The sequence below is a fragment of the Myotis myotis genome, unplaced genomic scaffold (genome assembly GCF_014108235.1).
Source record: "Myotis myotis isolate mMyoMyo1 unplaced genomic scaffold, mMyoMyo1.p scaffold_m19_p_3, whole genome shotgun sequence".
Taxonomy (NCBI): Eukaryota; Metazoa; Chordata; class Mammalia; order Chiroptera; family Vespertilionidae; genus Myotis; species Myotis myotis.
In genome coordinates, this window is record NW_023416335.1 from 163,069,530 (window position 1) to 163,083,814 (window position 14,285).

General features: G+C 39.8%; 2 protein-coding genes across 2 annotated transcripts in view; one reads left to right on the forward strand and one right to left on the reverse strand.

Annotated features, from left to right (window-relative positions):
* The window catches only part of SLC11A2 (solute carrier family 11 member 2), a 45,703-nt gene extending 41,805 nt beyond the window's left edge, over nt 1–3,898 (forward strand). Inside the window, exon 18 of the transcript XR_004965700.1 lies at nt 3,109–3,898. The gene's annotated coding sequence lies outside the window, so the exon portion shown is untranslated. The remainder of the gene's footprint in view (nt 1–3,108) is intronic.
* Nucleotides 399–13,893, reverse strand: HIGD1C (HIG1 hypoxia inducible domain family member 1C). Its single transcript, XM_036296862.1, has 3 exons — nt 13,800–13,893; nt 8,452–8,586; nt 399–1,108 (listed from the first exon to the last, which is right to left on the reverse strand). The coding sequence occupies exons 1-3, from the start codon at nt 13,891–13,893 to the stop codon at nt 1,044–1,046; spliced, it is 294 nt and encodes a 97-aa protein (XP_036152755.1). The 3' UTR covers nt 399–1,043.
* Between the last annotated feature and the right edge of the window lie 392 nt (nt 13,894–14,285).

Consider the following 14,285-nt stretch of genomic DNA (forward strand, 5'->3'; position numbering starts at 1 on the left):
AACATCATTGGTGAGAGAGAATCATTGATTGGCTACCTCCCTCACGCCCCCCCACTGGGGATCGAGCCCACAACCTGGGCTGTGGACTCCGTGCCCTGACCATGCCCTGACCAGGAATCGAATCGAGACCTCCTGGTTCATAGATCAACACTCAACCACTGAACCATGCCGGTCAGGCTGTTTCTTTTCTCTTCCAGGCTTGGAGTCTTAAGGGAGTAAATCTGAGTCATGACAGTTATGAGTTTAACACAGTCTAATAAATCTTTTTAGAACCCTAGGGCAGTTACAGAGGACTTTGAGGCCAGAGACTATTTAAAATGTAATGTCTACTTTGGTTTTTTGTGTTTTCTACAGTGTCATATGAGATTAGCAATAGCATGTCTGGACTAAATCCTTTCACCCCCACAATATTACCATCTGGGGGAAAAGGGACTTATTATTATTTTTTTTTTTTTAGCAATTTACCTTCCATACTCTTAGAAATACTTTCAAGAAATATAAAAACGAGTACACAGATATATACATGTTAAACATTTATGTTTGTGGTAGAATAGTGAAGTTTCTATATAAGGGTGAGGTGCACAGTGGTGAACCAAATTTAAATAACATGACCATTCTCTTCTGATATAATTGTTGCCCATTCTAAAAGTGAGTTTATGAAAGCCTTAATTATTTGGGGAGAATTAAGCAATGTATAGATTGTCACATTTGATATGGATATAGAAAATTTCTGTAGCCACTATGTATAGCTAACTCTTAATTTTAAGGTTGGTTTGTCATAAGATAGATTATCTTCTGTCACTAACAACAGAATAAAAAAATTTAAATCAGAAAATCATGCTCTAGGTTCTGAAAGACATCATCAGGGATATTTTTGCGTTGACTATGATTATTGCTTTGGAAGTCGACTTCTTAAACAATTGAGACTTACTATACCAGGCTGTGAAAACTCTAATACTTCTGCAGTACAATTTGCTACATATTGAAAATTCATTCCTCATAATAGTTTTCAGAAGGCTTCTTGTATTTTTTTGTATGCAGCTTCATTTTTTGGACACATTGAAGAATCGAGGTCTAATGTAATCCTTATACATAGAATAGAGAACACCTAGAAACAAAAAAGATGTATATCAATAGAGCATCCATGGGAACAAACACTGAATTTCTCCCACCTGCATTTTTTCAAAGCTAGCCCACAATTTAAAACAAACAAATCAACAAACAACACTTTCCATCTTATAAAGTTTTGGCTTGGATTATACAAGAAGCTCCAGAAAACACACACACACACACACACACACACACACACACACACACACACACACAACTAAGAGCTATTTGAGATTAGTATAAGTCTGAATTTAGGATGTTATGCCATCCTAAAGTTTGAATTTTAAAATATTGGTGAAAGTGAAAATATCTGGCTAGGTATTAAAATTAAAAATAATGGGCACCTCAATTTAGCAAACATCTATTCAGTGTCTGCTTTGCTCAGTATCCCAAGGAAAACAAAGGTGAATAAATCTAATCTCTGCTTCTAGGGATTTACAGTCTAATGGGTGAACTAGCTATGAGTTTAAGCCAGCCGTGGGCAAATCCAGCCCGTTTGAAATGAATAAAACTAAAAAAAAAAAAAAGACTGTACCCTTTTATGTAATGATGTTTACTTTGAATTTATATTGGTTCACACAAACACTCCATCCATGCTTTTGTTCCGGCCCTCCGGTCCAGTTTAAGAACCCATTATGGCCCTCAAGTCAAAAAGTTTGCCCACCCCTGGAAGCAGATGAGATAGGTGTGTATCTCCCATAATATGAGGTCATCGGGTCATGCAGAAAGGCTGAAGTAGGAAAAGGGTGAGGAACAGAGGAGATGCTCCAGTGAATTCCAGGGATGTCAGCAGATGTTTATACCCAAAGCAAGTTAAGGAGTCAGATTTAAACTACAACTCATCCCCCCTCTTGTCCATAGCAGTATCAAGGCATCACCTGTCTCGTAGATTGTCTAAACTAAATCCTTTGCTGCAGTTTCCTTCCCCTTTCTTTCTGATCCTGCTTGTTAATACCTTTAAAGAGTGCACAGAAGATAAAGGGTCAGGAGGTTCGTTGTTCTTATCTCAACATGATAGCTAGGTGAGGCAGATGTCTGCACAGTTTTCTAAAGAAATAGTATGATAGCTTTCATCTCTATATATAAAAAGCCAGCGACTGTAACGGCCATAATGACCATAACAACCGGTCGCTATGACGCCCACTGTGGCCAGCGAACTGGCCCGATCAGGGGGTGGGGCTGGCCGGCCAACCTCACAGCCCTTCTCCGCTGCTGGCCTGCCCCTGATTGGGGCGGCAGGCCAAACGCCCCCTTCCTTCCTCCCCATCAGCCAGCCCCACCACGATAGGCCTGCAGCCCCTCCCCCTGGCTGGCCTCTCCCTGATCACACCCACCCCAATAGTGGGTGGGGCTGGGCAGCCAACCTCCTGCAGCTCCTCCCCCTGGCCGCCCCACCCCTGATTGCACCCCCCACCCCAAAAGGGGGTGGGGCCATCCAGCCAATCTCCTGCAGCCCCTCCCCCACCCAGCCCCACCCCAGATCAGCCTCCCCCCACCCAATCAGGGGCAGGGCCAACTGGCCAACCACCTATGGCCCCTCCCTCGGGCTGCTGGCCCCCAATCGGCACCCCCACCTCATTTGGGGGTGGGGCTGGCCAACACACTGCCCACAGTCCCTCCCCATGGCCGGCCCACCGTCCAATCACCCGCGGTCCCTTCCCCAAGCTGGCCTGGCCCTGATTGGGCCCCGATCAGGGTGGGCCTGCTGGCCAACCTCCCGCCATCTCCTCCTCCCGACAGGCCCAGCCCCCATCCGCCCTGATTGGGGCCGGGCTGGCCAGATCCAACCCGTGCATGAACTTGTGCACTGGGCCTCTAGTAGATGCATAGAACTCAAGACAAAGATTTTTAACTTGAATTATTGTGGTATCGATGGAAATAACATTCTCAGATTCAGGGAGCATTATAAGACTTATTTCATTTCCCTGTGCTGCTTCTAATTCTTCTCTCTCTCTCTCTCTCTCTCTCTCTCTCTCTCTCTCTGGCTTAAAACAACAGAAATATGTTGTCTCACGATTCTGGAGACTGGCAGTCTGAAGTCAGGGTATCAGCAGACTTGTTACTTTCTGAAGGACACGAGGGAGAATCTACTCCACGCCTCTCCTGGCTCCTGACTCCTGACAGTGGCTGTGCTCCGTGGCTTGTTGATACGCACTCCAATCTCTGCCTCCATCATTACATGGCATTCTCTCCCTGTTTGTTCCCTGAGCTTTTTAGACACAGAATTCTTACCTCTTGCCTACCTCTTAAGTGTTGGTGTTCCCTGCAGTTCTGAGCTCAACTCTTTTCACACCTGTTGCTTCACTGGTAAGCAAGTTAGATTTCTCTTCTGAGTATGAGATCCCATGTATATTCAATGTACCATATGTGCTATTTCTACATTTCATTGGAAAGTGGTCTCCAAACTTAAATTGTGCATAAGTAAAGAGTTGAGCATGCCCCTCAAGATGCACATTTGTTTATAAACAGTATACTAGTAAGTGTCCCATGGTCAGCCTATATATTGGTAAAGTTTTTATTTTTAAGATAAAAATATTTTCTTCCCATATCCCCATGGATCTCCTTATATATCTCATAGGGTATGAGTACTCTAATTTGGAAACACCTGTCATAGGCATCTCAGTCACTATAATATAAAATTAAGAGTTCAGGCTCTGGAGTAGATTTCCCATGTGATTGTAAACAAGTAACTTATTCTCTCTAAACCTCAGTTTCCTTATCTGTAAAATGGAATAATAACAGTACCTACCTCAAAGAGTATTGTTTAATAAAGACTGGTCTTTGTTCAGAATTCCTGGTATAAATCTAAAATCCTTGGAATTTCCCAAGTAACAGGATTGCCTCGTTATTCATGAGCCCCTTGGAGCATACTTTAATTTATGCTAAATAAGTGACTCACGGTGGGCTCCTAGATAGCTTCAAGGTGTGGCTAATCAGACCAACCATGTGACCACAGGGTTCTTAGACCACCAGGGAGGGGAGTAGGACTGGAGATTGAGCTCAGTCACGTGGCCAGCAATTCAATCAACCATCCTATATAATAAAGAGCTAATATGCTAATTGACCGAACAGCAGAACGACCATCTGGACGACCTTCTGGACGAAGCTGGGGCTGTGAGGGCTGAGCCCCTTGCATGAATTTTATGCGTCGCACCTCTAGTGCCTATATAATGAAGCCCCCAATAAAAGCTCTTCACACTGAAGTTCAGTGGAGTTCCTTGATTGATAAACACATTGATACTCTGGGAGTGTGACAAGCCCTGATCCCACAGGGAGAGAGCACAGAAGCTTTGAGCTTTCTATCCTCCCACACCTTATCCTATTGGCTGGTCCTGATTTGTATACTTTATAGTGAAACTACAATTGTAAGGAGATCCGTTCCTACAGCACAACATAACGCCATTTTCACCGTAAGTCAGAGCCCACCTACAGAAGCACCTACGTCACTCACATGGAGCACATACACAGCAGTAATGAAGTGAAACAGTAAAAAAAGTTTGAAAGAAAGATAACAATTCCTGACCTTTACTTTTGATAAATAAATAATTAAAAACATAAAGCACATATGTACATATGTCGAAATGACGGAACTCTTTTTTTTTTAATAAATAAATGGGAGATGGTGATGTAACCAAAAAACGACGTATGTCAAGTTCGACATAACCTGAGGACTGTCTGTATATTGTTTTCCTGAATTCTGTAAGTTGTTTTAGTAAAATAAACCTGAGGGAGTCTTGGGGACCCCTGAATTTGTAGCCAGTTTATCAGAAGTGCAGATGCCCTGGGGACCCCCAAAGGCTGGTGTCTGAAGTAAGGGCAGTATTTTTGGGAACTAGCCCTTACACCTCTGGCATCTGATCTGAGTTCCAGGTGGTGAGCATCAGTATTGAATTGTATTGCAGCATACCAGGTGGTGTCAAAGTAGGTATTAATGAGAGAACAATATATAAAGCAGAGTGGCTTGCACATCATTAGCAATCATTAGGTGTTGTTATTGTTTTGTCCAATATGCACTCATCCTCCCACCAAACTGGTTCCTTCTTTGCTCTTTATATTAATGAAAGGCAACCCTTATTTCTAGTTGCTCAATCCAGAAACCTAGGATCATCTTTGATTCCTCTTTCCCTTTCTTTTTCCAATCACTTTGTTGCCGAGTCCTCAGTATTTCTAGAAGCCATCTCCTATTTCCACTGCACTTAATTCAGATCCAACTCATCATCCGACTTCACTGTCTTTACTTCCTCCGGTCCATTGCAAATCATCTCTAATCATTTTCCTCAACATTTTTTTTCATGTTGAAATATACAAACACAGAAAGCAGTATATACAGCTTAAGTGACCAGATTGACAAGTACTTGTAGAGTGAACACCTATAATTATGGGTCAAGAAATGGAATATTGCAGGCATCCTAGAAGCCTTCCAGGTGTCCCTTTCCAACCTTCCCTTTCTATGATATGGTTTCCTTCCTTGTCTTTATAGTGGGACTGTTTATCTAGAGGCCCTAAACAAACAGTTCCATATTGCCTGTTTCTGATCTTTCTATAAAGCAGGCATCTTTCTGTCCAAGTTACTCCGCTGTGTTTAAACTCCTTACTGGCTCGCTTCATCGTGTTACTCCTCGTCTCACAACCATAAAAATCTGTTGGGGGTTTGTTTTATATAGATCGAACTAAGCTTTCGCTATATTTTCCAGAGTTCCCTTCCCTGCATAGTTGTGGGTTAGTTTGGCTCACGCGACCTTGAGGCATGAAGGTGAACGCTGAAGCAGCAGCTGCCATGTCCGGTTTACGCTTGGAGGGCTCGGTGCAGGGCACCAGGTGCAGTTGCTTGTCCGCTGGCTCACCTCGCTGTTGTTGGGCAGCAGGCCCACGGTGCCTTCAGCTCAGCTGGATCTCCTCCCGGCTTATCCGGCCCCTAGGCCAGGGGTGGATGAGCTCCCTGAGAGAGGTGCCGCTTCTCCCACAGCTCACACCGGGATCAGGGCTGGAGTCAGTAAGAGACGGACTCGAGTTCCCCTCTGCCTTTGCGGGCTCCAGTTCATCCTTACAGATTCTAGTTTATTTTGCCTTCCCAACCACTGCCTTAGTAACCTCAGGCCCCAGCATCAGAAACACAAGCAACAAGCCTAACATGGACTTTAAACAGTCCATGCTCCCAAATTTGCTTAAGATCATATCTCTACAATAAATCCCTTTTTATATATTATCTCTAATAGTTTTCCTTCTCTGACTGAACCTTGATTGAAACAGAATTTGGTATCAGAAGCTTCCAGAGAGACATAACCATGAGGATAGTTCTTTGTGTTGGTTCCAGGTTATCTGGAATTGGTTCTCTGGTCTAAGTAGACTTACAGGTATTAATGGCCATTTCTTACAGCGGTAAAGGGGATGCTATCATGCATTAGCAGAAGATTTTGTGAAATTATCGCCTGTAGATACCCTTAATCAGATGCCTATAAAAAGCATGGCGTTTGCTGATCAAGTGTTTACTTCCATACAGCACTTGGTGGAAGCGGGAGTATAATACAGTTGGTTACTTCTAAGTGTGCCGGACAACATGGGAAAACAAAATGGTGGGCCAGGGCTTTTAATTCCTAGCTCCTGGTCCTGTGAGGGGCCTGAAGGCTGCATGACTTCCAGGAAAGAATTCCTTTCCTTTCATGCCCTGTTGCCCCCGAGGCATTTACAGGAGATTCTGAGCAGCAGCCACAGTCTCTTTCTGCTTGGAAGGCACTGCCACAGCATTTTTTTGCTCATCTTGTGGCCCAGCTCCTGATACATAAGCAAGAGCTTCACAATTATATAGTCAGCCCAAGTCCCTGTAAGTAAGTCCCTTATTATATATTACTACTGGTCGTTCTGCTTCTCTCATCAAACACTGATTCGCCTACACACCCAGCCCTAAGTTCCAGTGCCATTGCTTTTTCCTCTGCCTAGTGAATTCCTCCATTTCCTGGCTCATTATACAGTTTACATCCTTAGAGAAGCCTCTTGGACTCTCAGCGCCAGTCAAATGCCCCTCCTTTGTGCCTGTGCTCCCAAAGCACCTGTGTTACCTCCGCCATAGCACCTATGCCTTTGTATTTTCTTCTCCTGTTCTTGGTCTCTTTCCCTGAGGAGACGAACAGTATGTGAGGGTAGGGACCAAGTCCGACCCCCACATCTATAGACCAGCTCCGCGCCTTGCAAATAGAAAATGCCTAGTAAATATTTGCGGAAGGACAAAACGAGGACTATAACTTTGTAAAGTTTCTTTTTGAACTTTGTTCAAGACTCCCCTTATCACAGTTCATAGTAATAAGATAATTACCATTTAACTCCCTATTTGCAAGCCCCACACCTATCTCCATAGTCCTAGACTTACTCTCAGGCTGATTCTACTCTGTACAGCCTGGAGGGGAGCTAAGAACATTGTGCCTTGGTCTCATATAGACCCCAAGAAATCAAGATAATTTTGGTTCCAAAGTGGACTCTTTCTTAGAACTACAGTATATGATTTAGCTGTTGATATAACCTGAATTAACCAAATAATTTCTCTGGATTTGACTATGTAAGTATCGCTTAATTTATAGACTAATAAAAAAGATTTCCTATTGCTCAAACTTGGAATAAAAGGAGAATAAGGATATTAAGACTTGTGGACTCTAAAAATGTTTTCTTCCCAGTTAAACTTTAGTAATTATATCTGTTGTTCAAATCGGCTGGGAACCATGACTGCTGCTCTTAACTGAGCAATAAAGGCAGGTGTATAACTACTGCTTTCAGCTGTTGTAGGTATGAACTGTTCACTGCTTTCGTAATAGAGGCTAACAGGGCCCATAAGCTAGTTCTCCACTGGGTTTTTAAAAATTGATGTATAATTGCCATACAACATTACATTAACTTCAGGTGTACAACATACTGATTTGATATTTGTATATATCGTGAAATGATCACCACAGTAAGTCTAGTTAACATCCATCACCATACACAGTTACAGACTTTTTTTCCTTGTGATGAGAACTTTTAAGATCTACTCTCTTAGCAACTTTCAGATATGCAATACAGTGCTATTAGCTATAGTTGCCAATCTGTACATTCCATTCCATGACTTACTTATTTTATAACTGGAAATGTGTACCTTCTGCCTACTGTGGTGTTGTTTTTTTCAGTGTTTAAAATTTTAAGAAAGTAAGCCTATATTAGGGCAGCAACCTCAACCAAGTGAAGAACTGTTTTTCTTACCAGTCTTCCACCATTATGTCATCTTGACCCAATATTCATCTTCAACTATGAATGAATAAAATAAATAAAAATACTCTCAAAGATAGCTGAACACAAGTTACAAATTAAGCAGGTTACCTAGAGTCACAGCTCCTACAACAAATCCTTGGGCAGCAACTCTCATGTGAATAAGATGAATGGACATTTTCTGATTTCTTCTGTTCTTTAACTTGTAAAGACCATAGGACACCACAGTCATAAAGCCTGCTATCCCTGTGAATTAAAAAAGGAGGGGTTATATAAGTAGCAGGCCAGATTGGCATGAGCTTAGAGAGTTGAATAAAGGACTGTCCAAAGGATTAGTGCTTAGAGGATGAGCAGCCAAGATAGCCAAGGAACCATGCTGGATTTGATTCACCAGATTTTATTTTATTTTAAAAAAATATTTTTATTTATTTCAGAGAGGAAGGGAGAGGGGGAGAGAGAGAGAAACACCAATGATGAGAGAGAATCATCTATCGGCTGCCTCCTGCACGCCCCCTACTGGGGATTGAGCCCTCCAGCCGGGCATGTGCCCTTAATAGGAATTGACCCCTGTACCCTTCAGCCTACAGGCCGATGCTCTATCCACTGAGTCAAACCAGCTAGGGCTGATTCACCAGATTTTAAAATGGACTCATAACTCATGGATTTAATATTTGCAGTTTAGCCTTTTCCCAGGAAAACTAGAACCATATAGTGTAGTAATTTGTTTAGTAATTTCTAATTTTCCTGAGGTATGATTTCAAATTGTGCATGCTGCAAAGCTTACATTTGGGCAAGTCCTTAGTAAGTAGACCTACCAAACATCTTATAGCTTTTGAGTGTTTGGCTTTATTCCTTTCTACTTGTTATCAAATAATGAGCAAATGGAGTAAAGTGTTAAAATTTGAATCTTCTGTAAAATTGAGACATTAAGTGAATGAGAGATGTACAGGAAGTATGTAATTCCAGGAAGAACTGTGATTCTAGAAAACTCCAGAAATCCCTACAAATATTTCTGCATTCTCTACAAATGTTAAGGGTGAAATTATTGCTGTGGCAATGAAGATACTATGTAATTGGGTCCAAAACAGAAAACTGATCAACTGAATAGGAAAGATCTTGGAAAGAAATTTAAAACACTGTGATTTAAAAAAACCATCCAACCAACCAAACAAACAAAAAAAACCCAGTGTGACAACTTGAGCCACGACAAGTCAAAATAATCAAATAACAGATAAAGGAATAATTATTTAATAAACATAATGAGTACAATTTATTGGTATAGAGAACTAACTTGGATTTCTATCTCACACCAGACACTACAAAAAAATCCTGGATGGGTTAGAATTAAATGTAAAAATAAAACAAAAATATCAACAACAAGAATATAGACTAGCATACTTATAACATCCAAAAGATGGCAAGGTAGAATTAAAAAGACAAGGACAGATGTAATATTTTAACATAAGAATGAAGAAAACTTGAATAAAAGTGTGGGTCTATATTTTGAGTTTTCTCTTTTATCCTGCTGATATATGCATTTATCCCTCCATCTATATCACACCATCTTGTTTACTGTAGCTATATGCCTTAGTATCATTTTAACCATTCTAGAACTTAAAACTTTCTGGGATTTTGATAGGAATTACACTAAACCTATAAATCAGTTTGGGGAGAATTGACATCTTTATATTGAGTCTTCTAATCCATGAACACAATAGTCTCTACATTCGTTTAGGTCTTCTGTAATTTCTTTCGTTAGCATTTTGTAATTTTCAGCATACAGATTCTGTACATGTTTTCTTAAGCTGACACCTAAGCAATTTTCTTTGGAGTGATTGTAAATGGTATTATGGGGGTTTTTTTGGACATTGTTCAAATATTCCTACGTAGACTTTATTTCACAAAATCATTTCCAATACCACTTTGCCTATGTGATACTATTAAAAAAAATTTTTGCAAATACAGAAATTATGTGCTTTAAAAAGTCATTTCTTCTACTTTGAGAAAGGGTATTATGTTTTTAAGTTTGGTTTCCATGTGTCCATTGTTAGTACATAAAAATTCAATTGATATTTTATTTCAATTCCCTTGGCCAGGAATTGAACCCTAAGTGACTGGTTCATAGGTCGACACTCAACCACTGAGCCACACCAGCGGGGCAATGCAATTGATATTTATGCAGAATAGCAAAGTTTTTTAAAAATATTTTTTAATTGATTTCAGAGAGGAAGGGAGTGGGAGAGAGAGATAGAAACATCAATGATGAGAGAGAATCATTGATTGGCTGCTTCCTGCATGCCCCACACTGGGGATCAAGCCTGACTGGGAATCAAACCGTGACCACCTCTGTTCGTAGGTAGATGCTCAACCACTGAGCCACACCGGCCAGGCAGAATAGCAAGTTTTGATGAAATGTGTTGGCACCTGTGTATCTTCATAGGTGAGCAAGGTTATATTTATTCTTTTAGGATCCACTTAACAAATGGAAGTAAGAATCAGAGTAAATAAAAACATTTATATTTTATAGGCTTATTAGCAATAAATAAAATTGAACCTTAGTACACTGCTGGTGGGAATGCAGACTGGTGAAGCCATTATGGAGATTTTGGGAAAATTCCTCGGAGTATGTTCCCAAATTCTACCTTTGGGAACATACTCCAAGGAAATAAGCAAAAGAAAATTTAGGAAGTTGACACAAGCCAGTATGGAATTTTCTTAAAAAATAAAAAATTGAACTTCTGTTTGACCCAGTGATCCCACTTCTAGAAATATATCCTAAGAATCCCGAAACACCAATCAGAAAGAATATATGTACCCCCTATGTTCATAGCAGCACAATTCACAATAGCTAAGATCTGGAAGCAGCCCAAGTGCCCATCAGTAGATGAGTGGATAAAAAAGCCGTGGTACAGTTACACAATGGAATACTATGCAGCTATAAAAAAGAAGGATCTTTGACCTATTGAGACAGCATGGAGGGACCTGGAGAGCATTATGCTAAGCAAAATAAGCCAGTCAGAGAAACAAATATCACGTGATCTCACTCATATGTGGAATCTACTGAACAAAATAAAACGCCGAACAAAACAGGTCCAGAGGCATGGAAGCATGGCACAGACTGATGAATTTCAGGGGGAAGGGGAGTGGGGAATGGGCAGAGGTTAACCAAGGAATTTGGTTAATCAAAGCTTGCTGTTCTGCCGGGCCAGTGTGGCTCAGTGGGTGAGCATGTATGCATAACCCATGGACACAGACAATAGTGTGGTGAAGGTCAGGTGGGGTGGGAACCGGGTGGAGGGGAGAAATGGGGGGATGGAGGGGGACATTTGTAATATTCTCAACAGTAAAGATAAAAAAGTAAAATATAAAAATAAATTGAAATAAAAATGACAAGTATATAAAATCAGCAAAAAGCAAATACTAATAAAATGATGATGGTAGGCACATTGAGAGATGGTACCATGATGAAAGCTCTGTAAGTTTAGCTAAATCTTTCTGGAAAGAATTCTGGAAATATATAATAAGTGACATTAAACTGAACATGCTTCCTGCTCTGGAAATTCTACCTTTGGGAACATACTCCAAGGAAATAAGCAAAAGAAAATTTAGGAAGTTGACACAAAGATTTTGTGGCTACATTATATTTGAGGAAAACAAAACAGCCCAAATAGCTCAAACAAAGGAAAATCTGTCAGAGCTATAAAAAAATTGTAAGTATAGAAAGTACTAATACACAGAAATGTACATATGAAATGTTAAGTGAAAGAAGCAAAAACAATCTATCAACATAGTTTAAATGCACATAATATATGTACAGGTCTTAAGATCTAGGACCATTCTAAACAATATAAATAGATTATAATGATGGAAGTTGTTGAAGATAACAAAGAATGTTTTGTAAATTATTTGCACTGGACACTCTATCCTATAGCAGGAAATACATATTATTAAAATAACAATAGCTAAACAAACTACTCAATAATATATACCCCAATTTTATCATTATTTTTCTAGCAAAAACTTGGTTCTTTTCCCTTATCAAATCAAGGTTCTGTTCTTACTTAAATTGGTTTTGTTTCTTTTAGAGATTAAAGTCAGAACCTTTACTGTTTTCCATAGAGTGTCTCTGTAATTTGTATATAATTGAATTTAGCTGGAAACACTTTAATCTTTCTACTTTAATCACCTTAAATGTGTCTGGAAAATAATTTAATTTACGGCAGGCACAGTGATCAATCCTGCTCATTACAGTGATCTGTGCAGGTGGCATCGAGGTCTTGAATTGTTTTTCTAGTTAAAAATGCTAAGGAGGGTGAATAAATCACTATAAATTTATTTGCTTAGATTTGTTATGGGTGCTATTACAAGTCATTCAAATTAATGAAACTTCTAAACACAATATTACTATAAAGTAAAACTTTAATTCTTGTTGATATGTGAATAATCACATGAAGTTGCTAGACTTACAGTGACAATGGAAACATGACATACCTACTTAGAAGGATTTATGGAATTAATCACAACTTATGTAAGTCTAATTTAAATAGGTTATTGTAGTGGTTTCCAAAGTTATAAGGAAAGAGGCATGGCTGCCGTATACAATAATAATGCTTAAGGCAGCTGAAGCATCCAAAAGAGAAGAGAAAGCTTCGATTTTAAAAAACAATATTGGGGCCTAGATTTTTTTTAACCCTACATACATGTAGTATTTGTTGAAAATGTAAACATACTAAATATGTGTTGGGAAAGGATAAAGAGGCCAAGACTCTAGGTCTAATTATAATAACACTTCTTTAATCTAGAGACTACTTAACCATCAACCTCAACTGAGTAGATCAGGAAGCCAGGAAAAAGGGTCGCTGAGCATGAATATCACATAGTTCATGCTCTTGGGTGTACAGGTAAGCCCAAGCTTTCGTTCAGAGCTTCTTTTCTCTGAATTGACTCATAGTTCTTTTAAGTTTAGGTATCTAGCTTCTAGTGCCAGAGAACATCAGAGGCAGAAGATTTTTTATGGTATCCAGTAATATGGGAGAAACAAAAAATCTGTAAACATCAGACACAAGAATTTAAAGTTGGAGTTACTTAGAGGACGGAGGGACCTATCCATCGTCATAGTCCCAATAGACTCTCAGTGTGCTACTGAGTCATCACAGAAAATTAAAGTCCATTCAATTAATTCCCTTTAGATTGGCTGGGACCTAATAATTTTATTTAACCCTCTAATGAAGATGGATTAGAATAAAATCTGATGCTCCATAATAATAATAGCTAACCATTATTGGGGATTCACCATATACTAGAAACTTCTGAAAGTTTAGCTTATGCTTAGAGGGTGTTAGCTTCAATTATCTGGAAAAAAAATCAGTTACATAAAACATTTGAATCCTCCAAGATACTGGGCAAAGCATTACTGTACGATTACAGTTTTTCAGCATCCAGTCAAGGCTTGTACTTACCTACAGGCACAAAGGGGGAGTCTCTAGATTTCTTGATCAGCCGGGAAAATTGACCTTCGTCCTCATCTGCTGACCACTGGTTATCTGATGACATTTTTCTCTCTAGTAACGGTAGGGGATAAATGAGGTTGCTGTGAATCATTAAAAAGAGTCCATTTATCTTCTCCCAATATACTTTTAAAATATATATATATTTTATATATATATATATAAATTTTTTTATTGATTTCAGAGAGGAAGGGAGAGAGAGAGATAGAAACATCAATGATGAGAGAGAATCATTGATCGGCTGCCTCCTGCACATTCCCATCTGAGGATTGAGCCCACAACCCAGACATGAGCCCTGACTGGGAATCTAACTGTGACCTCCTAGTTCATAGGTCTACACTCAACCACTGAGCAACACTGGCCAGGCTCCCAATATCCTTTTGATTACGTGGTCTGTCTTCATTTGTTTGTCATGTCTGTCTGCTCAATTGAAATAAA

What these genes read in the sequence shown, in the direction of transcription:
- HIGD1C (XM_036296862.1), bottom strand. Translation starts at nt 13,893, where the DNA reads ATGTCATCAGATAACCAGTGGTCAGCAGATGAGGACGAAGGTCAATTT. An exon ending in CTCCCCCTTTGTGCCTGTAG is followed by an intron (nt 8,587 to 13,799) that starts GTAAGTACAAGC and finishes TTTAATTCACAG; the next exon opens with GGATAGCAGGCTTTATGACT. An exon ending in TGTAGGAGCTGTGACTCTAG is followed by an intron (nt 1,109 to 8,451) that starts GTAACCTGCTTA and finishes TTTTGTTTCTAG; the next exon opens with GTGTTCTCTATTCTATGTAT.